Source organism: Dendropsophus ebraccatus, chromosome 2 (assembly GCF_027789765.1).
Source record: "Dendropsophus ebraccatus isolate aDenEbr1 chromosome 2, aDenEbr1.pat, whole genome shotgun sequence".
NCBI lineage: Eukaryota > Metazoa > Chordata > Amphibia > Anura > Hylidae > Dendropsophus > Dendropsophus ebraccatus.
This window is the reverse complement of record NC_091455.1, coordinates 56194684-56222552: the sequence shown is the minus strand read 5'-3', so window position 1 is coordinate 56222552 and position 27869 is coordinate 56194684. Positions and strand designations below refer to the sequence as shown.

General features: G+C 42.1%; 1 protein-coding gene across 4 annotated transcripts in view; it reads left to right on the top strand.

Annotated features, from left to right (window-relative positions):
• The window catches only part of RP1 (RP1 axonemal microtubule associated), a 313669-nt gene that overhangs the window by 247033 nt on the left and 38767 nt on the right, over positions 1-27869 (top strand). For 2 of the 4 annotated variants that reach the window (XM_069957582.1, XM_069957581.1), the window contains exons 50-53: positions 1830-2068; positions 6082-6208; positions 7325-7467; positions 24911-25109. In XM_069957582.1, coding sequence (XP_069813683.1) covers positions 1830-2068; positions 6082-6208; positions 7325-7467; positions 24911-25109 — 708 coding nt within the window. Of the gene's footprint in view, positions 1-1709; positions 1778-1829; positions 2069-6081; positions 6209-7324; positions 7468-24910; positions 25110-27869 lie in introns of those variants that run through there. The other 2 variants (XM_069957583.1, XM_069957584.1) reach the window with 2 other exon arrangements.

Below are 27869 nucleotides of genomic sequence, written 5' to 3'. Positions count from 1 at the left end.
AGTCTATCTATATGAGAAATGACATGCACTGCAATTTTTTATGATCATTAACTGGGAGATACATTCCTGATCATAGCCGCCACCGTAGAAGTATATTTTTCCTGCATACAAAGGGGATGGAAAACTAAAGTTTTCATATTCACTATGGGCAGTTTATACCGTTTATTTTTTTCCCCACTGTAATAAATCTGGGCCTATGTTTTTTTTTTTCCAATAAAATATAAAATTGAAAAATCTGAATAATTATGGACCAGTTAGTGGAAGATAATCTGCCCATGATGCTGTTTTCCGGGTACAGCATCATTACTTCTATAACTATTGTGGCTATTAATACTTATTAGATTGGGTTTACACACTGTAAAGTACTGTAATGCGTGTATGCTGCAACTCCATTAATTTCTATGAAGCCACCAAAGAGATGGCCGTCAAATGGCTAAAAAAGATGGTGAAGGGGGGTGAATTTATTAAGACTAACCTCATATGCTGTCCTAGGTAAAACCCTAAGGCCGTTTTCACACACAGTATATTTCAGTCAGTATTATGATCCTCATATTGCAACCTAAACCAGGAGTGGATTGAAAGCACAGAAAGGCTCTGTTCCCACAATGTTGAAATTTAGTGAATGGCCGTCATTTAATGGCAAATATTTGCTGTTATTTTAAAACGTCTGTTTTATAAAAATAATGGCCGTTATTTACTGTTATATGGCGGCCATCCACTCAATTTTTAACATTGTGTGAACAGAGCCTTTCTGTGTGTTCATTCCACTCCTGGTTTTGGTTGCAATATGAGGACCACAATACTGACTGAATTTCAGTCAGTATTGTGGTCCTCATATTGCAACCAAAACCAGGAGTGGATTAAAAACACAGAAAGGATCTGTTCACACAATGTTGAAATTGAGTGGATGGCCGCCATTTTATAGCAAATATTTGCAGTTATTTTAGAACAACGGCTGTTATATTGAAATAATGGCCGTTATTTACTGTTATATGGCTGCCATCCACTTAATTTCACCATTGTGTGAACAGATCCTTTCTGTGTTTTCAATCCACTCCTGGTTTTGGTTGCAATATGAGGACCACAATACTGACTGAAATATACGTAGTGTGAACCCAGCCTAACAGTGTACAATGGACCAGAGTTATCTAAAGACCCACCCCTTGTAATAAATCTAAGTGACTCTTTGGCTGCCCCATGCGGCTTACTGAATTCTATATCAGCTTAAAGCAGATTTCAGCTTTAGGCTATGTTCCCACACTGTATAAACAACGGCCGTTCCATTGTGAACAGCCGTTTTTTAATGCTACCTACGGCCAGAATCATGATCATTAATTCTGGCCCTATGTAGCTTCAAACAACGACCAAACAACTTCAAACAACTAAGGCCATTCTTTACATAATGCAATGATTTGCAATGAAGTCAATGCAAACAGTGTATTGAGTGCCAAATAACGGCTGTTTATATGTAGTGGGAACATAGCCTAAACCTACGCCTGTGTAAATGTAAGTCTTAGTAAATCTGGCAGGCATGCAAGGTCCTGCCCCCTATTTTGCTAAATCCCACCCACTTTTTTGTAAAGTTGGCTCAAATTTATTTGTAAAGTTGGCTCAAAACCAGTGACTTTGTATAAATTAATGATAAATTCCCTTCATTTAAACCATTTTTTTGTCCTTTATTTAACTGCTTTTTCCCCCTTATCCCCAAGTCTAGAACATTCAATGGACAATACTTTTATCAATCTCTTGTTGCCTGTACAGCTTGGCAGTCTACAAGGTAATCTTATGGCTGGTTTAGTTAATTAATGATATGTTTAATTTCTATACAGGAACAATTAATATCATTGTGGTGACAGGAGATATTCCAAATCCTGGAACAAATTCTACTGTGTCTTTAACAATCTGTTGTGAAAAGGGAAATTATGAACCAGTCACATTTGGCAGGGGAGCTCTAACTGTGGGCAAATCCATATACACAGTAGAGCTCAATGGTAGTATTGGATCTATCCAAAAAGTACGACTTGAAATGGAAGATGATGAAAAAGATAATAGTTGGTTCTGCAAAATGGTAAGTGACACTTATCGTGGATTGAAATATTATTTTACTGACTAAGAAATCTTTGGATAATCTGCAGCAATTTCTGCATGTTGCCTGATAAAAGCATAATAGGTTTCTAATGAAGGAACACTGGTCACAAGACATTTCCTGTACCATGCAAAGTAGAGTCATTTGAGATGGTAAAAGAAATACACAATTACTAATACAAAAGATCAATAGTCTCCAACCAATGGCTCTAAGTTTATTGCAAAGTGATAAATCCCATCGTGCCAGGAGCTTCAAAACCATCGAAATGTTTGCACTACTGTATTGACACAGCAGCACAACTGTGTCAGTACAGTAGCATGAACATTTAAACAGTTTTGGAGCTCCCATCTTCATAAACAATGCTGTTGCCAGCAGCTGTGAGTCCATGCTCCAACAGTATTTTGCAGATCTGGAATGCCCCCTAAGGGCATTGAAACTCTCCAGATGATGGGTGTCGATCCCTGTGATCAGCACTTTTTACAGGACCTTTACATGGCTGAATTAATCGAGCAGCCAGGTAATTAAGGCGCCACACTTTACGTTGTCTGCACTGTCAGTTTTGTGCGGCCGCATGGAATCCCGGTCGAAGTGAATACAGCGTGTATACACTCCGGCCAGAATTCCATAGAACACAATGTTATTTTAATTTTCAATAAATTGTGGACATTATTTATTGAAAATTTACGTTGTGTAAACTTAGCCTGAAGTCTGGCTATTTTTAAAATCTTTAAGCCGGCAGGGGGTAATTTGATCAGAAGTATGAATTTACCTCTCCCCATGCCCACGGTAAGCGACAGAACCATCCTTGGGACCCCTGTTGGAAGGCATTTTCCCGCGAGTTGTAATGACATCTGAGTGGCCAGTCCATCAGCCAGGTCATGACATGTCCCCGTTGGAGATCTTGGAGCCCAGCGGGGTTCCTGCGGCCGGTCCCGCTACTCACCTCAGGGGAGAGGTAAGGAAATAACCATGTTAATTCCCTATCCCACACACACCAGGTCAGATCAGTAGGAAACCACAGTGATTAACCTATTGGTATCTTTTTGGAGTGTGTTAGGAGACTAAAGAAAGCATACAAAGGCAATGTGCACATTTAATACAACATCGTCCGTTGCTATGTGCGTTTCGCACATTCCTGCTCAGCCGCAGGAACATTATCTTTTTACAATTAATTTGCTTGGCACTGTTGGGTGTGCCCCAAATTCAATTAACCATTCACTACAATGTAAAGTACAGCTGCCGGCTGTACTTAACATTGTGTGAACAGCTATCGTTTTCTGGATACTGAAGTCGGGACACAGCAGACGGCATTGCATTTAATTCAATGCAATGCCGCAGCTGCAGAAAAGAACTGATGCTGGTTGCATTGCAATCAGCGTCCGTTCTTTTCCAAAAAACAATGATGTGGGAACGTAGCCGAACTAGGGTGTTACAAGCTTTATGCAGATGTTGCATTATGTTTCATTTCATTTTAAGACCCTAAACAAAAAACTGGAAGGGATCGGCAGCTATATTGTACTCACCATATGTTTGCTATAAAGGCATTTATTTGTATTGCCTGTGTAAGATTTTAAGCACTAGTAATCCCCCTCTAGATATCATTGATCAAAAGCAAACTGGGTTTGTAAGAGCTCTTTAAATGAGAGCTGCTTCAGGGCAGATACAGTCAGCACTAGATTACTACAGCCAATCTGAGAATATCACACTTATTGGATATATAATTCCACTGGATTCAGGATGAGGAAAAAAGAGGCACCTGAGAAGAACACAAAGGAAAACTCAACAGTCCCCTCCTACCCAGCACAGCGAATACCGCGTGCCGCATCTCTCCTAGCTGCGTGACTGCAGACACATACTTAGGGAAACGTTCCCTAATCACAATATAATACACCATTATTCTATTAGACCCTCACCACCATGCAATACATTTTAACAAACATTTTACAATCCTACAGGGGATACTTAAAACAAAAAAAAATCTCACTGTGAAGGTAGAACTGTTCTTCTAGACAGTGCGGCTTACATTACTTACGCTTATCACCGTGGGGAAGGTATTTTCCAACAGAGATCACACATCCAGTAATGGGCAAACTGTTAGCAATGAAGTCAATTTGAAAGAAATAAGAGCAGAATTGATAGTGTTTATACTGCCACCCCTGGCATGTTCCTTTTGTGATGTTATATAATGAGAACAACAAGTGCGGCTGTTAAGAGCTCACAAATGTTTGTGTGTTCTTAAATAAAATAATTCACACCAGTCTCAGGGATAAACTGCTTGGGATGTAAAGTTATGGGATCAAGTCAGACTTGTTTCTAATGAGAAGGATAATAGGTTTAATTTGTATACGCCGGAGGATAACACCAAGGTTAACATCATTATTTAACGCTTTATGGGTAACTTCATACATGCCAGAAGTGACGGGACAGAAAGCTGCATCCCTAGCATCATTCAACAGATGGGACAAGAAATGGAGTCAGTTCATTCTGTTGTAGGAAAATGTCTTACGGAAAATAGTGTTGTGGTACTGAATACACAAAAGACATTGGGAAATCCCCTTTAAGCCAACTAGACCTAAACTAGAAAGTGCAAACTTGGACTAGACAGTCTACAGATGCCTAAGATTTACCATACAGCATGAGCCCCATTGATAAATCTGTAGCTTTGAATACTAAGGTGGATTTTAGCATTTGTTTGTGTCCATTTTGGCAAAAGGTTGTTGCAAACTTTTACTCAGTTGCTTACTTGTGCAAAAAACTGCGACTTTGCCGGTGTTGTGTGCAAAAATTGAGAGCGTTTCACAAAAGTTTTCAAATATAAATATCTGCAAATACAAAGAAAAGAACAAAATGACATATAATGAAAATAATCATATAGAAATGTCAGAGACAGACAAAAGCAAATAGAGATTCATATTGTGCAATATGGATAAAAGTGGCAGCTAAAGACAGAATGGGGGAAAAATAAAGGCGTCCATCTTTAAAAAACAAGATAAGATGGTGGGAGTTTTAATAAATGAGGTACATTTATTGGCAGCTAATTTGAAATTAAAATATCAGAAAGAAAGTTTAGAATCCCATAGTTATAAAGTTATGAAGACCCTGAGATGGTTAAACACCCATATCCCCACTTAGTAGTGTTTTTTTTTCCTTTGCATATCGCTGGGGCCACAATGGAAAAAAAAAACAGTGCACACTCATCTTAGCTAATCCAGCAAATCCAGACCTTAAAGGGATACTCTGGGCATTAAGGTATATATATATATATATATATATATATATATATATATAGCTGGGGTTTCTGAGAAAGTAATAAACAACCCATACTCTCTTACCATGGTCCTCTAGGGGTCCTCCTGCGGTGTATTTGAGTCCCTTGCTGAATGTTCTGGCCGATACTTCTGTCACAGACTTGTCTCGACAGTGACAGCTCACGCAGCCAATCGCTGACTGAGATGAGACAGTGCTGCTACCAGTGATTGGCTGAGCGGCTATTACTGTTATGACAAGTCCTTATCAGAAGTAGCGGCCAGAGCGTTCAGCGGGGGGAACCTTGTTAGGTGAGTATAGCTTGCTTATTATGTTCTCAGCATTCCCAGCAATATATAAAAAATCTGCAAGTCTGGAGTACCTCTTTAACCTTATCGACCATCTGCATCACTAAGTCGAGTTAAATAGAAATTGTTCTCCAAACTAGTCTAAACTCTAGTGACTGACCTCATCTTGTTTGACCAACTAATGTATCATCTGTAGGATTGACAATAAGGAGTGCAGCAGGTATCACCATAGCAGGGGCTTTTTAGAGAGAGAGAGAACCCATAACTCATAGCTAAGAGATGCTGTAATATTTGAGTTGTTGAAATATAGCCCCAATGTGCAATGAATGGGGCATCTGAAAGACAGCAAAACTTTTTTTTTTTTTTTTTTTTTAAATCTCGAGTTGGAAATACTTTTATACTACATACTTTCACAGTATATGTGTCTCTTTTACTGTGCAGGTACAGCTGCAGCATGTAGAAAGTGGAGACATTCTTGAATTTCCATTTCTTCAGACCTTTGGCAGTAAAGAAGATAACTTAGTAGCTGAACTACCAGTTTTGAAACCCTCTGGACCTTTACTAACAGGTTACTATTAGTATATCAACCACAATGTCTCTGCAATATGCACAATAATAGTTCACAGCTTTCCAGGCCAAATAACATATCCAATTTTTAACCTCAAAAGGGTAATATACATTGGGTCATTTTTTTTTGTTTTCCTAGATAAAACACCCAGCAATCAGCTGATGAACACACAAACACTCATTTATCAGCTAAGACTTGTGAAGGCTTAGGGAGGCATTTATTAAGTCCGGCGTTTTTTACGCCGGACTTAAAAATGCCCCCGCAGCTCCGGCGGTACGGGGATTTATGTAGAGGCGGACTGCCTGTACATAAATCCTGTGCGCGCCGGTGCGCACCGCCGAAAACCTACGCCAGCTGAGGACTGGAGTAGGTTTTCGGCAAACATTTGGGCGGAACGGATGATAAATCGCGTGGACTCTGAGTCCGCGCCCTCCGTTCCGCCCACTTCCCGCCTACTTTCCGCCCCTTTCCGCCCCCTGGCGTACTCGGCGGAAAGTGCCGATTTGCGATTATTTTATTCGCAAATCGGCCATTTGCGTATAAAATAATACGCAAATCGGCACTTTCCGCCAAAAATTATCCGTCCGCCGGATGATACATGTGGCCCTTAATGTTTTAATGAATGTTGATCTGCTAGTGCTTATAAGGGGGAGCACTCTGCCTGTGGTAAAAGACCATCCAAGCAATATTATAATAAAAGGGAACTCTATATGCTGGAGTCGGGTAACACAGGATCCCTCATTGATTATAGTTGATGGTCACTGCTCACCTCCTCTCCTTCCCTGCACAATGACCTCTGCACACACCACAGAGCATGCCTAGAACAGTGTCCCATAGAAGCCTTACACTGGCATATGTACAGCTTTTATATATATATATATATATATATATATATATATATATATATATATATATATTCTGTATATACATATAAAGTGGCCTCTGTAAATGTTCCTACATACTGAACTGTTACATTTGCATCAGTGTTGGTCAACCCATGAAATTGCATTATTTAGAAATGTGGTAAGTAGCATATATATCTCACATTGACCCCTATTTATATATATATATATATTTTTATATTTTTATTTTTTTATTTATTTATTTTTTTCACAGTAAAGACCTATTCCATTTCTATAAGTATCAGTCAAGTACCAAAGCCAACAACAGACATAGATTTGTTTATTACCTTGTCTGGAAAAATGGGCAACACTGGAACAAGAAAGGTTACATGCAAACGGAAAGCACTGTCTTCTAAGGTATAGTGTTATTTTAAGTTTCCAGAAAAAAATGATAATAGACGATCAGATTTGTATAAAAGGGATAGGCTGGAGCGGGATACGCTCCTTCCCCAAGTCCTAAAAGTGTCCCAGTCACCAATCTTTTGACATCTCCTAGACACATAACAAGCATATTGATCGATTGGGGTCTGGATGTTTAGTCCATTAGATGGAGCCAGGAGAAGTGCTTAGTTAAGCGCTTCAATCTCAGGCTCGCTGCAATCTCTGTGATCTCTCTTCCATAAACTTAAATGAAATGAAGCCCATCTACTGCAACAAGATGGAAAAGGTGGCAAGTCAAGGAGTAAAGAGCTTAACCACAAAAGTTAACAATCAATGAGGCTCTTGCTACAGGCGATTTAAAAAAAAAAAACTTTGTAATTGGGTTTATTAGCCAAAAAATACATTTTTATCATGAAAAAGCAGTTTGAAGCTCTCCCCCTGTCTTTATGGTTTTCCTATGGAGAGAGAAAGTAGAGGAAGCAAAACAAAGAGGACAACAAAGAGTTAATTTACATTCACATCACGGGCTCTCTCCTCTGCAGTCACCACTGACCTTTATGACCTCTGAATAGCACTGTGAATAGCTCCCCCCTGAGCAATCCTTTGTTCTCAGCTCTCAGCTGCCCGCTAATCTCACTCCATCTACCTCCCCCCTCCCCTCTTCATAGAACAGACAGATCCGACTGATGAAAAAACAGTTGAGATTTCCTGATTTTGAGCAGTGGATGACAGAAAGGAGAGGAGGGGGTGACCTGGGAAAAGGCTTTTTACATGCAGATAATGGCATATTTGGCTAATAAACCCAATTACAAAGTTTCTTAAAATCGCCGGGACTATTGATTTCTGCAAAGAAAAATTTAACAACAGTGACTCTTTAACCCTTTGAGGACCAGGCCCAAAATGACCCAGTGGACCGCGCAAATTTTGATCTTAGTGTTTTCGTTTTTCCCTCCTCCCCTTCTAAGAGCTCTAGCACTTTCAGTTTTCTATCTACAGGCCATGTAAGGTCTTGTTTTTTTACAGGAATAGTTGTACTGTGTAATGGCATCTTTCATTCTACCATAACATGTTTGATGGAATCCAAATATATTATTTATGAAGATATAAATAGGTGAAATCGTAAAAAAGAAAGCAATATGGTAACGTTTGGGGGGTTCCTGTGTCTACGTAATGCACTGTATGGTAAAAGCGACATAATACAATTATTCTATAGGTCAGTTCGAACACAACCATATGCAGGTTTACACAGATTCTCTAATGTTATGTATTTTTTTTAAATGAAATCCTTTTTTTTGGCAATTAATTATAAATAAAATGGGCCTATTGTGACGCTTATAACAGTTTTATTTTTTCACCTATGGGGCGGTATGGGTTGTCATTTTTTCTGCCATGATCTCTAGTTTTTATTAATACCATATTTGTGAAGATCGGACGTTTTGATCACTTTTTATAAAAATTTTTTATATATAATGTAACATAAAATCGGTAATCCGCACACTTTTTTCCCTCTTTTCGTGTACGCCGTTTACCGTTCGCAATGACGCTTGTTATATTTTAATAGATTGGACAATTACGCACGCTACGGTATATTATATGTTTATTTGTTTATTAATTTTTATATGTTTTATTTATATAATGGGAAAGGGGGGTAATTTCAACTTTTATTGGGGGAGGGGTTTTGGGGTAGCATAGCATTGGCATAGCATTGATCAGTGTTATCGGCGATCTGCTCATTGAGCCTGCCTGTGCAGGCTTAGTGCAGCAGATCGCCGATCGGAAGGAAGATCGCCGATCGAAGTAAGAGACCTCCGGCGGTCCGTTTTACCGATCGGGACCCCCGCAGTCACACTGTGGGGGTCCCGATCGGTAAGTGACAGGGGACTCCCCCTGTCACTTACACTTAAACGCCGCTGTCGCGCCGCGATCGCGGCGTTTAAGGAGTTAATGACACGCAATCGCTGCAGCATGTCATTGCCGGTGAGGTCCCGGCTGCTGATTGCAGCTGGCCCCCACCTGCTCCGGAGCACGCTTCATAGCCGGAGAAACACCCAGGGCGTACAGTTACGCCCTAGGTCGTCTGGGGATAGACTTCCATGGCGTAACTATACGCCCTGGGTCGTCTAAGGGTTAAATTACAGTATGACCTAATGCTTGAAGGACAATCAATATTTAAGTAAACCATATGTTAATGCAAAGAAAATATGTGGGTTTTTATCATAATTTATATTTACTTTTAGTGGCTGCAACTCTAAGAGCAAGAGCTTCAGCCGCAGTAATTCCGGATATGGAAAGCCTAATACTGAACAGTTAAATTTAATCTCCCCCGATATAATCATGGTGATTTTTTATTCAAAATTCCATTCTAAATTTTAAATTTGACTACACTGGTTGGGGGAGGATAAATAAAAATGGTCCAACGGAGACCTTCCCACAACAACCAATCAGAATTCAGCTTTTAAATATTTGCATTGTGATTGGTTGTAATAGGACAGTCAGACAGTTTTGCAGTTAAACATTTTTTATTTAGGGTGAGTTCACACTGTTTCTGCAGTCTGTTTTTTCAGCATTTGTGTGCATTCATTTTGATCCGCTTTTTTTCAAACGTGGCCGACCATGTTTTTTGTATATGCTAAAAAAGGATTTGTTTTGATTCTTTTTTTAAATAGAAGTCAATGAAAAACTGATCAAAACGGATGCACACAAATGCATCAGTTTTTTTAGCATTTTTATGTATAAAATGGATAAAAAAAAAAAAAAGGTTTCAGTGTGAAACCAGCCTTATTCCCACTAATGTTTGTTATGTTATGGCTTAACCAACATTGGGTATACCCTGATTAAGAACGTTATTTTCGAAACATGTTGGTGTTTCATTTAAAGATTATGTAATTTATTATGTAACAACATGTTGAAATAAAGTTTAACGTGTTACCATATATATTGGGTGCTGGAGACAGACCTATTTTTGCTGAAGTATTAAGAAAATGAAAGGTTTATTAAATAAAAACATACAAGTAGTAGGGAAAACATCAGGTATAAAACTAACAATAAATGCATTGAAAATAGAAAACAAATAACAAATTATAAATGAATGGATGTGAGCAGAAATCAATGTTCATGATAGAATCAGATGAATGAAATGGGATTTACAATATATTTAGAACAGCTATTTTTTGTTGATGATTCCATAATTTTTCCTTTACTTAATCTGGAAAAACATATGTGCGGAAATAAAATAAATTCTCCTTATTTGTTGGAGGGATGTTTTATTATGCCGGAATGTTCAGCTATTAAACAAACAGTGTTTTGTGCCACATCAGTGATTTGTGTAATTGCCATAAATTAAAAAATAAAAAAAAAACTGTATAACCTTCCTCTAAGTGCTGGAATTCCATAATCCTTGCCAATTTTTTTGCAATAGCATGACATAAATGAGGTACACATGTGGTATACTCCTTTTTTTTGCACAATTTGTTAGACCTATTGAATAACAATGGATAACTGCTATTACTCCCATCCACCCTAAGGAGAGACTTATGGGATATAACTGCTGCATAAGGTCAGAAATGATACTATTCATTATTTAGTTTAGGTTTATGTTGTTAGAAGGTATTATTTTGCTCTCTACTCTCCAAAATAGCAATAAACAGCTGCAATGTCTTCAGCCAAGGACTTCAGGAATAGAAAATGCTGATGTCTTCTAATCAGCCCCACTGTAGAATGCCGGATGATGTTAATTAGTAATTTTGCTCTCTAAAGTAAATAATATGGGTTTAACTCACATCGTGATGCTTAAGCAATTCTCCTCCGCCCTGCCAGCTTGGCAATTCCCTCTTTCTTCTGATAAAAGCTAAAAGTATTATCTACTACAGGCTTCCTCAGGCTATTGGAGATACATCATTGCTATACAGTAAGCTTATGGTGGCGGTTATAGGTACAACTAGAAGAGATATAACTATAGACACACATTAGCTGAGAACAGGATCAAATATGCACAGAATAGATGGCTCTGTATGCAAATAGGTGTCTGTCTCTCCTACTCCCATAATCCCCCCCCCCACACACACACACACACACACTTTCCAGGCCTCATATCAATACCATGCCCCATCTCCAACCATGCCTCAAACCCTCTCTGCCCCCCACTCAGGTTTGCATCCTCAGTCTGTGCTCAGCAAACAGACTGAATGTGAGACTGTGAATGTGAGGTCACATGGTCTTTGTCTCCTGCGGGGGGAGAGCAGAGGGAGCAGGAGACTGAATTTCAGGGAGGCCAGTTTTCTTTACTTCCTAGAAATCAGTCAACTTTCAGTGTGGCAAAACTGTGCAGACATGGTAATACATTATATAGAGACGTCAATGTATTTTATTTTTATTTTTTTATAAAAAGCAATTTCCCTCATCTAGATGCTCTTTAATCATCTTAAATAGTTCCATTATAGGCAACAATTACAGAGCAATGTAATTCAAACAGACCATATTTTCTTTGTGTTTTACCAATACAGTGGCACAGCAATCTTGATAGTTATAGATCTTAGAAGACGCTTAAAAAGCTTAATAGTTTAAAGAGCAGTGCTTTTGATTGCATTGCAATCAGTGCAATCAAGAACACTGCTGGAAGAAATCCGTACCTGTCTGCATTGGGAACGTGACAGGAACGGTGCGGCAGGTTTTTTCACAGCGTATCCTGACACCCATGAAATATTATGGTTACCCTTTTATTTACACTAGGTGGCACTGTTGCACTTTTTCTGGAATACAAAAGGGAATCTATCAGTAGGTACATTCTGCCTTAAATAAGGGCAGCATAATCTACTGACAGAAATACTGAACAGATCGCTGTATTACTTCCAGCATGCTCAGCAGCTGTTCTCCTAATATGCAGGAGAATAGGATTCTAGCCACACACACACACACACACACACCCATCCTCCAGCTGCTGAGCGACAGTTGACCTCCTATACACAGCATGGATAGATAATTGCCAATCAGCAGCTGATGGGCAGAGTTTCTTATTCTCATGAATTTTCAGGGCTACTGGGCTCATGCACATAATGTAGAGGACTACTTATTGCCAATATTGTTTGGGAAGATATCTCTGGATCAGCTGCAGAGAACAATGTAAGTGATACATCATTCTGTTTATGTTTTTTTGTCACTAGTTTATGCTACCCTTTAGGAGAAAAGCAAATTGTAACGCCTGGAGTAGTGGATCCACTGGACCGGCACCAGCGATGGCACAAACCTCACCAGGGAGCGGAGTCTAAGGGGCCGCTGGTTTTCACCAGAGCCCGCCGCAAGGCGGGATGGACTTGCTGCGGCAGGCGACCCCCAGGTCGCTACCCCTGGCTTGGTTGCTGGTGTCGGCAGGCGAGGCGTGGCAGGAGATGGCACAGGCAATAGTCTGCAGATGAGAGAGCACGTGACAGGCTGGACACGGGAACAGGTGGAGTGACAGGGGAACAGGAACCAGGAACAGGGACTTGGGACCAGGTAACGGACAGGACTCAGGAACAGGGACTTGGGACCAGGTAACGGACAGGACACAGGAACAACAGGGAGCTGGGCCAAACGCTATGGGAAGCATGTAGAGGCTCCAACCCAGGGGACAGGGCATGCTGGGATTTATAGGGGAGTGATTAGGTGCAACTACCAATTAGGAGCGCACTGCCCCTTTAAATCTGAGACAGCCGGCGTGCGCGCGCCCTAGGAGGCGGGGACGCGCGCGCCGGCCGGCACAGCGGGAGACAGGAGCGTGGAGAGGTGAGGCGCCCGCCGGGGCCGAGGTGATAGCAGCGCCGGGTCCCCGACTATGGACACCGACTGCTGCATGGGGTAGGAAGCGGTCGCGGCGGCGGCCCGGAACGCGGGACGCCGCCGCGGCTGTGACAGTACCCCCCCCCTTTGGCCTCCCCCTCTTTCTTGCCTGCAGATGGCACAGGAAGCCACAAAGTCTTTGACATCTTGAAACAGACTGGGCCACCAGTAGTGGCGAGAGATCCGTTGGCCGGTCTTACGGACTCCAGGGTGCCCGGCCTCCAACGAGGAATGACCCCACTTCAAAATACCTCTTCGAAGCGCAGGGTGAACATGAGTCTTTCCGGGGGGTACTCTCCGAAGCGAGGAGGTGACGACTGGTGCTAGGCGATCAGGCGGTAAAACATGGCAAGGGACTGTGGGTCTGTGGACGAGGACCTTCTGTAAGTTCTCCCGGTGGTGAGAGGACACGACCTTAGTCTTGGGTACGGAGAGAGGGTACACCTCGGCAGAGAAGGCATCCGCCGAGTCTTGGTCTTCTGCCGGTAGGTCGGATAGAGGCTTGGCTGGGACAGGAAACGACATATTACACTTGGTCTGAGGTGACCTGAGACACTGGTTGGAACAGTCCTGACCCCAACTGAGAATCTCCCCGGTTCTCCAGTCCAGTTGAGGGGCATGTTCTTGCAGCCACGGGAGTCCCAGGAGGACCGCGGGGGAAGAATGGGGCAGGACGTAGAAGGATATCTCTTCTTGATGTAAAGGACCCACCTGGAGGACTAAAGGTGCGGTCTGGTAGTACACACGGTCGGTAAGAATTTCGCCTGTGACCGAGGAGATAGTCAGGGGCCTGGCTAGTCGGGTCACGGGTAGCCGCCATCTTTGGACCAATGTTGCCGCAATAAAACTGCCTGCTGACCCAGAATCGAGGAAGGCAGTAGTCTGATGATTTTGTCCTGAGGGAGTCCGGATGGAAACTGGCATAGACAGACTTGGAATGGTGGCATTCACACCTAGGGACACCTGTCCCACCGGACCTAGGTGCGAGCATTTTCCGGATGTTTGGGGACGTAGGGGACATCCCAGCCGGAAGTGATCGGAACCACCGCAATAGAGACAGAGATTCTGCTCCAGGCGCCGGATTCTTTCATCAGGCGTCAGGTGAGCCCGTTCCACCTGCATAGGAGTCTCAGGAGAGGGTTGGGACATCGAAAGGTCAGGATTCTGGAAAACCGGCGCCAGCTGGGGATGGCGACGGGAACGGGTTAGTAAATGTTCATGCCGAACCTCCTCCTCCCTCTCCGAAAAACGAGTATCAACTCGGGTGGCCAGTAGAATGAGTTCGTTCAGGGAGGTAGGCAGGTCTCGGGCAGCGAGCACGTCTCTCACTCGACTAGACAGGCCCTTCTTGAAGGTGGCCAATAGGGCGGCCTCGTTCCAGTCCAATTCAGCTGCCAGGGTGCGGAACTGGATGGCGTAGTCACCTACAGAGGAGCTGCCTTGAGAGAGGTTGAGGAGAGCAGTCTCGGCTGAAGAAGCACGGGCAGGTTCCTCAAAGACGGAGCGAAACTCGAATAGGAAGGCCCGGAGATTGGCAGCAACCGGATCATCACGGTCCCACAGTGGCGTGGCCCAGGCCAGGGCTCTACCTTCTAATAGGCTGATGATGAAAGCCACTTTAGAGCGCTCGGTGGAAAACTGACTACTCAAAAGTTCAATGTGCATGGTGCACTGAGTCAAGAATCCTCTGCACAACTTAGAGTCCCCAGAGTACTTGCTTGGGAGGGCCAGTCGGAGTGAAGAAGAAGCGTCAGGAGGTGGTGTGCGCTGGGCAGTAGTCTGCTGCTGTAAGGCGGCAGTGAGTTGCTGGATCTGCTGTGACTGTTTCTGGATTTGTTGCGCCTGCTGAGTGACCACTCTGGCGACGTCACGGAGATCAGGCACCTCGCCGGGATCCATGGTTGGAGCCTACTGTAACGCCTGGAGTAGTGGATCCACTGGACCGGCACCAGCGATGGCACAAACCTCACCAGGGAGCGGAGTCTAAGGGGCCGCTGGTTTTCACCAGAGCCCGCCGCAAGGCGGGATGGACTTGCTGCGGCAGGCGACCCCCAGGTCGCTACCCCTGGCTTGGTTGCTGGTGTCGGCAGGCGAGGCGTGGCAGGAGATGGCACAGGCAATAGTCTGCAGATGAGAGAGCACGTGACAGGCTGGACACGGGAACAGGTGGAGTGACAGGGGAACAGGAACCAGGAACAGGGACTTGGGACCAGGTAACGGACAGGACTCAGGAACAGGGACTTGGGACCAGGTAACGGACAGGACACAGGAACAACAGGGAGCTGGGCCAAACGCTATGGGAAGCATGTAGAGGCTCCAACCCAGGGGACAGGGCATGCTGGGATTTATAGGGGAGTGATTAGGTGCAACTACCAATTAGGAGCGCACTGCCCCTTTAAATCTGAGACAGCCGGCGCGCGCGCGCCCTAGGAGGCGGGGACGCGCGCGCCGGCCGGCACAGCGGGAGACAGGAGCGTGGAGAGGTGAGGCGCCCGCCGGGGCCGAGGTGATAGCAGCGCCGGGTCCCCGACTATGGACACCGACTGCTGCATGGGGTAGGAAGCGGTCGCGGCGGCGGCCCGGAACGCGGGACGCTGCCGCGGCTGTGACACAAATGAGCGCTATTACACCTGTCGGCAGCGAGCAAGTAAGTGAAGGGGGGCCGAGGGGTGCTGTGCGGAAGGGGGGGCTGAACAGGTAATCGCTAGATAGTCTGGGCAGCCCATAGAAGATAGCAGCGATCTGCTGCCGCCGCTCCTGTTCCACAGAGTGATGGCAGCAGATCGCTGAAATAATATACATTTAGTTAAATACTGTGAGAATAGTGTTTTATCTTCACTGCCTTTTATGTCCTTTCTATCCATTCACAAAACATACCATATGCAAGCTCAAAGCAAAAGTTTAGACTGCTCCAACTGTACTGCTGTACTGCTCCAACCCCAGGACACCTTACTACTAATGTATGTAAGTATAAGTCCCTACTAGCTGTGCACAATCTCAAATGGGCATACAGTTACATCCATCTGATGGCAGGGAAGGGTGCTTACACACAATGCCAGCTGTAATATACAGCAGACATCACACTGCAATAGCCGGATAGTTCTAACCTCTTAGATTCCACATTGACTAGTGACTGTGACATCTAGGTGGTTACACAGACTAATGGTTTCTCTCTGTCACCCTACTTGTGCATTACTATCACCTCACTTACCCACCCACTTACACTTATGTCCTGTGGGTGGCAGAGTTATTACATGGTTCCTGGGGACATAACAAAGCTCCCCAAACCTACAGGCTGTACAACAGGCAGTACTATTTTGGAATGCTGACCATCTAGAACAATTAAAACAGCAATCACATAATCAAATGTAGCAAGTAGTCAGCACACCAGTCCTAACCTCCCTTGTTGGTGCACGGGAAAGACCGGAAATAGGCAGCATGGAATTCAAAGAAAAGGTCCAGCACTCCAAGGAGATACAGTACAGAGATAAAACTTCTTTATTGCAAAACCAGCATAAAAACGGAAACAGGTAAAGCGGTTGATGCTTTTCAGGGTGCCACATGCCTTGTTTAGAAGTGAATATAGCCTTACAATAGGGCAGTACAATTTGTCATGTGATCCACAATTTAAAACACACAATGTGATTGATCCTGTGATCCACATATTAAAACACATTGGGTAAACCAAGGGTTAAAAGAAAGTGCAACATAGAAAAATGCAAATATACAAGAAGTAATGTATATACATAACAGCATATGCATAAATATAAATTAATTCAGTACGTAAGAATTAAATCATGTCGGGAATTTAACCCTGCTGGTTGCCTTCTGGCTAATCTGAATATCCATAGGGATTCTCTATTTAAAAGTAGTCTCTTTTAGTAGTAGTACTCTCTCGCTTCAGTAAGTGAACCTTTTCCTTACCCATCACAGTCAGAGAGGTAACATCACCAGCATGTTTTTCTCCAAAATGTCAGGAGAGATAAGACACATTAACCATTTTATTCTTGGAATCGGATTTGTTACGCCCTATTGCCGGTAAGGGCGTTCAGAACGAAGCCGCGCGGCAACCCCGCTCTGAACCGCCATGGTCCCGGTGCCACTTGTAGCCCGGGACCGTGGCTATTAGCGGGCAAGGTCCGAACGCCGTGCCCGCTAATCAGGTAATCAGATGCAGCTGTCAAAGTTGACAGCTGCCTCTGATTACCAGATGCAGCACTTCCCTGGTGTCTAGTGGTGGGGATCGCCCCCCCCCCCTCAGGACGTTGTCCCAGAGGAGCGATCTCCGTATCTTCAGCCGGCCGGGGTGTTTTTGTCAATAAAAAGCCCCCTCCCCTAATAAAAGTTTAAATCCCCCTTTTCCCAGGTTATAAATAAAAATAAATAAATAAACATATTTGCTATCGCCGCGTGCGCAATCACCCGAACTATTAATTTATCACATTCCTGATCTCGCGCGGTAAACGGCGTAAGCGCAAAAAAATCCCAAAGTGCAAAATTACGCATTTTTGGTCGCATCAAATCCAGAAAAATTGTAGTAAAAAGCGATCAAAAAGTCGTATAAGCGCAATCAAGGTACCAATACAAAGAACACATAAAATGACGCAAAAAATTACACCTCACACAGCCCCATAGACCAAAGGATAAAAGCGCTATAAGCCTAGGAATAGAGCGATTTTAAGGAACGTATATTTGTTAACAATGGTTTGAATTTTTTACAGGCCATCTCATAATATAAAAGTTATACATGTTACATATCGTTTTAATTGTAATGACTTGAGGAACATATATAATAAGTTTTACCCCAGGGCGAATGGCGTAAAAACAAATACCTTCCAAAAAAACCAAAATGCGTGTTTTTTTTTCAATTTCACCACACTTATTTTTTTTCTGGTTTTCCAGTGTACTGTATGAAAACATTCAGCCTGTCATTGCAAAGTACAATTACTGGCGCCAAAAATAAGGGCTCATGTGGGTTACTAAGTGGAAAAATGGAAGTGTTATGGCCTTTTAAGCACAAGGAGGAAAAAACGAAAACGCAAAAATCTAAATTGTCTCTGTCCTTAAGGGGTTAAACTTGTAAAGGTACATCCAACGTATTGCACACAACAAGTAGTACTAGTGGTTACATATAGTGATGAGCAAACATGCTCGTCAGAGCTTGGTACTCGTTCGAGTATTAGGGTACTCGATGGTACTCGTTACTCGGACGACCATCTCGTGATACTCGAGAAAATCTCGTCATCCCTTTCCTGTAAGTTTCAGCGCTTTTTCTCAGCCAATAAACATGCAGGAGACTCTTTGGTACATCCTGCGATCACGTGGGACCCATACTTGTCGATAGCAGCGATTGGTTGGCCAGATCAGATGACCCTGCCATATAAAACTCGGCGCCGGCAGTACTCGCTTCAGACGCATGCTGTGAGAGATCAGGGACAGAGCTGCTGTTGGTCAGGGAGAGCGTTAGGGAGGGAATTAGCATTCCAGTAGGCAGGGAATACTAGCGAAACAAACAAACAGCCCTTGTAAGGGCTTCAAATCGTTTTTTAAATTGTATTACTACAGACTGCTGGCTGGGACTTGCAGTGCAGCTACCATGATTTCAGCAGCACACTGTGGTGATCGACTGCTGGCAGAAAGGGGACATTAGGTGTTGCATACAGACCCCTAAGAAGTGCTCAGTACTATTTTATTGGGACCTCTACTATATATTTCTGATTTCTGTATTTCTTACACAAGGCATATCTAAGTTCACTACTGCTTGCTCAGTGTAAAGGGGGTTTCACAGAGTGTATATAGGTGCAGCCACCAACAGATTGTATCCCCCCCCCCCCCCCCAAAAAAAAAAAAAAAAAAACCTAGTGGGCCCTCTACTATATTTTCTGATTTCTGTATTTCTTATGCAAGGCCTATCTAAGCTCCATACTGTGCAGTGTCCATACAATGATGAACCCTAGGGGTAAGGGTCGAGGACTAGGGCATGGGCGTGGGGTTCCACTATAAATCCCAGCTCCTGGCCTCACTCCAATTTTTTGGGAGGCTCACTTGCTTCCTCACTCACTTTTAATAGTTCTCTGTGTGCTCACTGCAATGCTGTGTCTAGCCTAATTTATGGCAGGCTCACTGGCTACCGCTTCTACCTTGGTTACTCTGTCCTCACCGCCATGCTGTGTCAAGCTTAATTTTGGGGTGGTTCATATAGTACATCTGTTTTTAATGGTTCTCTGTGTCCTCACTGCCATGCTGTGTCAGGCTGAGTTTTTGGGTGGTTCATATGCCTACCTCTGTTTTAACCAGGCATAACCAGAATTTGGCATAATGGTGCGATTAGGCAGCCTCAGTGGCATCCATACATGGTGCCCCTGCTGTTTCCTGTCCATTTCCGTGCTGTTTCCATAATTTTCAGAGGTTGACAGGTTTTCACACGACCTTCCCTCTACCAAACTTGGGTCCCCTGCAAAAATGCTGAGCCCAGGGTGGGAGGCTTTTTTGGACACAATTCTCACTCCTTTTTGTGTAATGTTGTATAATATTTCATCTTGCCATAATAAAGGCAGATGTTTTTTTATTATATTCGGTCAAATTGTTGGCTGTACCTTGTAACAAAAGTGACGTTTTGATTTTCCGTTCTAGTTGTGTCTATTTTCATGCTAGTCATATTTAATAAATTCTGCCGGGTACTTTAGATATTTTACGTTTAGCTTGGATGGCAGGAAGAAATATTACACAACCTTCCACAAAAAGGAGTGAGAATTGTGTCCAAAAAAGCTCCCACCCTGGGCTCGGCTTTACCTTCACTTTATACCAGGGAGAAACAGGAGTGGCACATGGCTGGAAGTTAAGGGTTCTTTTAGGTGTGGTCATTCAAGATGTTTGACCTGTTCACACATAGCAGTGGCAAAAGAGATAAAATCATGCGTTAATGAAAACATTTATAAGATAAATAATTGCATCAATTGCAACAACACCTATATTATATATGCAGCCACATGTACTACATGTTGTGTACAATGCGTTGGATGTACCCCTACAAGTTTAAAAACCAGAATTAGAAGACACAGATCCGATTCCAAGAATGAAATGGTTAATGTGTCTTCTTTCTCCCAAAATTTTTGAGAAAAACATGCTGGTGGTGATACCTCTCTGACTGATAGGTAAAGAAAAGGTTCACTTACCAAAGGGAGGGGGTTGTCACAAGAGGCTACTTTTAAATAGAGAATCCCTATGGATATTTAAATTAGCCACCAGACAACCAGCAGGGTTAAATTACCACATGATTTAATTCTTACGTACTGATATAATTCATATTTATGCATATGCCGAGATGTATATACATTACTATTTGTATTTTTCTATTTTGTGCTTCTTTATCCCTTGGTTTACCCCATGTGTTTTAATATGTGGATCACAGGATCAATCACATTGTGTGTTTTCAATTGTGGATAACATGGCAAATTGTACTGCCCTATAATTGTATAGAGGCCCCTATTGCAAGACTATATTCACTTGTAAACAAGGCGTGTGGCACCCCGAAACGCGTCAACTGCTTTACCTGTTCCCGTTTTTATGCTGAAGGGGGGACAAGTTTAGGGAATGTTATAAGCGAGCCTGTAGAAATGAGTCTTCAGGGCACGCTTGGAACTGTCAATGTTGGGAATGAGTCTGAGGTCTTTGGGAAGGGCGTTTCAGAGAACTGGTGCAGCATGAGAGAAGTCTTGGAGGCAGGAGTGAGAGGTCCTGATTATCAATGATGTTAGGGTTAGATCGTTAGCAGAGCGTAGAGCACGGGTAGGATGATAGGTTGAGATGTATGGAGGGGCAGAGTTGTGGAGAGCTTTATGGGTGAGGGTGAGGAGTTTGCATAGTTACAGACATGGCTTGGTATAGATTGACAGCCATTCTTGAGTATGCACAAAGCTGGACAAGTCTTCACTATGCATGTGTACAGCTGCTGCACATCCACATTCAGTAGCAGAGAATCCTAGGGGTGCTTGCATTGAATGGTCAGCTCTCCTGTCATACAGCACCAAAACCTCTGTAACCGCTCAGTGACATTCTACTGACTGAATTGTTGTATAACACAGAGCATTGTCTCCTGGTAAGCTGCAGAGCCGATAATATAATTAGAAAAAGGTAATAATATAATTAGCCTAAGTTAATTGCCCTAAGTTGATATACAACTGTCAACTGTATACAACTGAGGAACAGGTGACTTTCCTTGCATGAGCGCACAAAGGACTGGGATCTCCTGTGCTTGAAAGAGCATGGACCACAGTTTGGCAGTTGTATAAGTTTGATAGAAAACTTAACTTAAAATAGAGTATTCTGCAAAACTGCTTGTGATCACAATTACTTTTGATTTCTTTAAAATAAAAACGTGACAGGTACGCTTTACAGTTTCCTGTAAGATAACGTACTGTAAACAAGAAAAATTAAAATTAATGTTTTTTCTAGTAGTATGTCCACAGTTGTGACAAATACCTATAACATTTAAACTATGTGGTAAAGGATATTTAAAAAATTACTTTTTTTCTATTACTGTCACCAAAAAGCCTTGAAATATCTATGTTGATTGAAAAATATAAAAGCTATGGCTCTCTAAGGTGGCCCAAACCCTGAGGTACTGAAGGGGTTAATGCAGTTTTTGTATATGAGCAGGAAATATGGAAAATACTGTTGATTATGATGCACTGAAGTGTAACATATGGAGAATTAAAGAAGAAATTATTTGTTTGTCTTTTACTTTATTTTTCTTTGAAACTTTGAGTCTTTGTAGCTGTTGCTCAATGTGATGTTATCTTTGATTCCACCCTATATTTAGATACAATACACCTAGTGATGATGGTGCCATAGCAACTGCAGCCTCAAAGGGAAATATTAGCAAAACTTGATCTTTGCTTTTCTAGTTTATTGCTTCTCATTATTTCTATAAATGCTAAAAGTGTTTGTTTCTTGTCTAATCATTAGGGGGCTTTTACTCCTTCAAGTAATCCTAAATCATAGATTAACAGTCAGGATAAATAATCAAACTCGTAAATGATGCCTTGAAGAAGGGAAATCAAGTTGGTGAAAGATAGAGAAGCACAGGAGGAGCACTGATCCGTCCACAGGAGCTAAACCTCATTCCTGCAATGCACACAAATTCATCCAGTCCATCTTGGAATCGTAATAGATTGGAAATAAGACTGTAGGGCTCTTAGGGTTTTCAAATATAAAGGACACCCACTATGGCCCAGATTTACCAAAACTGTCTATTTCCTAAAAAATGCAGTCTTCAAATGTACCAGATTTATTTATTTTAAGTCTGTCAGGCTAGTTGATTATTATGACATATCTCAAGACTGTCTAGTCCAAGTATAGACCAGCTGTTAGTTGGCCCCCTATTATCAAGGTCTCTTCCCAGTCAACCCAGTTGAATTGTGTGTTAATAGTCACATAAGTCATGCAATTTATATCAACCAGCCTTGGTACAAATTGCACCAAAATAGAGGTTGCACTTGTTAAGTACAGAATATTATAGAATGATAACTATTGTGCAAAAAAAAAAAATATCTATCTATCTATCTATATCTCTCTCTCTCTCTCTCTCTTTATATATATATATATATATATATATATATATATATATATATATATATATATATTTCTTTATAAGGGGTATTCCCATGTCAACTAGCATAATTTTGAATATAAACTCATTTAGCAAACCTGCCTCCTTCTCCTGGTGTGCTGCTCTTTCCCGCCCATTGTTGTCTAGGTTACCAGCCATCACTCTGCTTTAAAAGCAGCGATCTGTCTGTATATATAGCTATAATGTAGATGTATAGAGATATAATGTATAATATATATATATATTACCAGTCACCAGTGCTTATCACTTGGCACCTATTCACACATACCAGAGTGCAGACCACTGCTGTTAGAGCAGAAAGGTGGTCAGTAACCTAGACAACAAGCTGTCAACAATTGGTGTGAAAGAGCAGCATATCAGGAGAAAGAGGTAAGTTTTCTAAATAAAAATATTTAACCTGAAAAGTCCTACATGTGTAACTATATTAGATTAGATGGGAATACCCTTTTATGTTTAGTTATGATTTCTCAGACTTCCTTTAAAAAAAATACCTGTGTGTCCCATGAAATCAGCCATTTTTACCTAAGCCAGGGACCAGGCTAAGGCAGGCCACTCATGCAATGAGTGAACATTTTGTTGGAAGATGGTGCAGGCCAGCTTGGCCATTGTTAAAAAATAAAGGGACATTACTGGACGAAGTCTTCTCCTACACCTGTTTACTAGGTGATAATAGAGCGGATCAGCAGTAAGTCACCTTTGGTTAGTGTATAAACAGAATATCCTGCTGATTTCTTTTTTATTTTATCATTCATTTCTGTGTCTAGTGTCCCTTTACAGTGAGAGATGGTGTCTTCATACGTCCTTTGTTTTTTTTTTTTTTTTTTTTTTTAATAAACCCAGGTGTTACCTTTATTTCCATGCTGGTATGCTGCCAGCTATATCAATCTGTAATGAAATTCAAGTGGGGGGTAGAAGTTGGCTATTTCCTCCTCCAGCGATGTTACCATGGATCTATAATTACAAAACGCTGTAATTATTTAACAAAGTAAAATGATGAAGGACAAGACAGAATCAGGGAGATTTGCCTTTTCGTCATTTTATTTCACATTGACAATGAAATCTGTATTTCTACATTTAAAAACCTCATTTGCATGCCATTCAGTAAAGTGTGAGTAGGGCAGTGATGATGTTTACCAGTGGTGCCCTATCTCAATTAGAGTTCTCCACTGGATCAGACCGGAGATGGGGAACCTCTAGTCTCAAGCTGTTGCAAAACTACAATTCCCATCATGCCTGGATAGCTAAAGGCTGCCCAGGCATGATGGTAATTGTAGTTTTGCAAAAGATGGGGGGGAAGAAGGTTCCCCATCCCTGAATTAGACCATGGCTTTCCACTGAATGTGCATGCACTGTACTTAGTGGCTTCCCTACAGGAGTCACCCCTTGTCTGGGTCGTTCCCAGAAGGATATCTGGCTAGTCCTGTTTTTCGAGACTCTTAAATGAGGCTCCACAGGCTCTTTTTTGTATATTCATATTTCCCAGGGAGCAATGCACCTAGGATTTCAGGACTTTAACTAGCAACTGACAGTGTTATCTCTGGCTGGTCTCCCTGAGATCAGTGATCTGTTTCTCTTATGGCTCTATTAGGCATTGCTCCCAACTAGCCAGAATCCTGCTCCACACTGATAAGGGGCAACAACCCGAAACAGCTGTCTGTGGATGGTTACCTGGCCTTGATTTTTCCCTTGTCTTTACATTGACTTATAGTCAATGTGGTGCTTATGGTGGTTTCCTTACAGGAGCTACCCCTCGGCTGGGTCCTTCCCGGAAGGATATCTGGCTAGTCCTGTGTTTTGGGACTCTTTAATAGGGCTCCACGGGCTCTTTTTTGTACATGCACTGTACTTGTTATTTATACTCTTTATGTATATAAATAAGAGGAGCCGTAGATTGATTACTAATCACAGATTGCTAAGTATCATACTACAAAGTGCAATTCATTAACATTATGTTCCCATGCTTTTATTGATCAGATGGTTGAATTTCAATTGAAAACTGTTGACATTGGCGTAATACACAAGTTGCTCATAGAAAAAGAAAAGCTAACTAATTTACAGCTGGAGAAAGCCGTGGTGGAGGAAGGATCATTCATCAAGAACAAATACATCTTTATAGCCCAGCCGTGGAGGAAAGACAAAACTAAAATGATGTCCATGACTCTACAAGTGACAGGTCAGATCCCTGTGAAAAATAAATGCTGAAAAGGAAAGTTTCTCATTGTTCTTTGTTTCTTTTTTTTTTAATACATTTGTTTTATTTTTGACTGTTCGTTATTTTTTATGTTTGTTTATTTTCTCCATATCCTGTATTCAATATCACTGTATGTTTCCTGTGTTATCTTCTGATAGCTTAGAACAAGACCCACTCCCGATGTTATTAAGGTTCATGTTCTTCATTACGTTTTTTAGTTCAAAACTGTTCGCCGATTAGTTTAATTAAAAAGATTGAGAATATGTTTGGATGGATGGATGGATGGATGGATAGATAGATAGATAGATAGATAGATAGATAGATAGATAGATAGACAGACAAGAGATAATCCACAGCACTTGATGATTGAAAGTGAAAAAATGTGAATTTATTCCATATAAAAAACGTGTTGATCCACACCAAACAATTTCACAGCAAAGTGCAGCATACAAAAATACCTGTCAGGAGCTGAGGTGCGCACCTCGGCAGAGGGAGGAACTGGGCTCGGCTCCTGACGACGTCCTTCGCAACAGGCAGGATCAGTTGCTGGGGGCCCGCCAACGGCGTCCCTAGCAGCCGGCCTGCACGTCTGGTTATCAGGCCGTGCTCAGATGTCACTACGTTCTGCTGTTGAGCGGGACTGGTTGCCGGGGGGACCGCCGATCGCGTCCCCAGCAACCAGCCTGCTGTGTTTATCTTTTCTTTTGTGTGTAGCCGGGGCCTCACCACCCCGGTCGATCAGCATCAGGTGTACCCTTGATGGTGACTGAAAGCTGACCTAGCCAGTTAGCTGTCAGCACCTAGGTTCCTCTTTCCTATATATTCCAGCCCCTGGTCTTAGTCCAGTGCCTGTGATAGCGCCTTGTGCCTTGACCTAGCATTCTCCTGACCATTTGTTGTTTTTGCTTAACAATCTTTTGGATTTCGTTCCCTGACTTTGTTTACTGGATTCTGATTCTGTACCTTTGCTGCCCGGCTGTTGCTGACTTAGTTTTCCTGACCATTCCTTATTGTGTTTGTTTTGGTCTTGTTTTGTTTTGTGTTGCACTTATCCTAGTGTAAGGTTTGTCGACCAGTTGTCTGCAGTAATTCTTAGTACTGTTTGTGGCAAGTAGGTAGGGACAGATGGGGTAGGTGCCAGTCTAGGGCTGCACTTGTCTACATGTCTTTCCATTACCCTACCTTACATTACCGAAGCAATGTTTCAGCAAACAGTCTTCGCCATTTTCAAGTATAGTAAGTGAACATGTGATCAAACTTTAAATACAGGTAAAGTACAAAATTCAGCATTTCTATTGGCTTACAGCAGTGTCCATCAAGTGTCAAAGTAATTGTGAACATCGTGTCCCATTGTGTCCATTGTAAAGAGTAGACACTAAATTTCATAAGAGTCTCTACTCATATCCCCCATTGTGAATAAATTCACATTTTTTCACTTTTAGGCTGGGTTCACACTATGTATATTTGAGGCTGTATTTGTGAGGCTGTATAGCAACCAAAACCAGGAGTGGATTGAAAACACAGAAAGGCTCTGTTCACATAATGTTGTAATTGAGTGGATGGCCATCATTTAATGGCAAATATTTGCTGTTATTTTAAAACAACGGCTGTGGTATTGAAATAATGGCCGTTATTTACTGTTATATGGCGGCCATCCACTCAATTTCAACATTGTGTGAACAGATCCTTTCTGTGTTTTCAATCCACTCCTGGTTTTGGTTGCTATGAGGACCTGACATGAGGACCAAATACTGCCTGAAATATACATAGTGTGAACCCAGCCCCCATCATCAAGTGCTGTGGATTATCTCCTGTATATTTACTTCAGCCTTTGGTCGAGGCAAGATCCGCTGGCACCACTGTCATCAAAGGAGTGCTGCTGGATTATATTTTGACTAGATAACAAGTAACAGTAACAAGTGGGGGAGGGGCAGATGATCTCCAATCAGGAGCTGTGGAGGATCAGGGTAGGTGAAGATTACTTTTTTTATATATATTTTTACAACCCCATCCTCATTTAAAAAATGTTATGGCCACAACAACCTTTTTAACATCTTCTCTGTATGCATGGTATACGTATCTGTATGTTCTGTATGGTCATTTATAGTAAAATGAAATCACATATATACAGTATGTATGTAAGTGTATATACTATATGGGGGAGATTTATGAAAGGGTGTAAATATACACCTGGTGCAAACTGCTCACAGGAACCAATCACAGCTCAGCTTTCTGTTCTGGTGAAATATAAGAGGCGCTGTGATTGGTTGCTGTGGGCAGTTTACACCAGGTGTGTATTTACACCCTTTCATAAATCTCCCCCTATGTGTTTATAAACATGAACCACCTTTTGAAAAGTGGCCATGGAAGCAATAAAAATGTAAGTCCAGATAAGATAAGTGAGAGATCCAGAAGGCAATCACCAAGCTGACCCTGAGATATGATATGGCATAATCACTTATCACAGGCAAGTGTCAGTGGCAACCATTTCTTTGAATTTAATCTTACTATGATGTTTACTGTGACAGATGATGATGATGATGATGATACAGTAAAAAGATCAATATTTTTAGGCTAAACCAGAAAAAGGTCCAAAACAGAAAAAAGCTGCAAAGGATTTAATTATAAACCACCTGTGATTTTGCCTTAAAGTACTGACTAAGATGAAGGATCAAAATACTATGTAATAATGCTGTGTAATAATTAATATTCCTGTGCAGTCATTACCCCATGTAATAACTT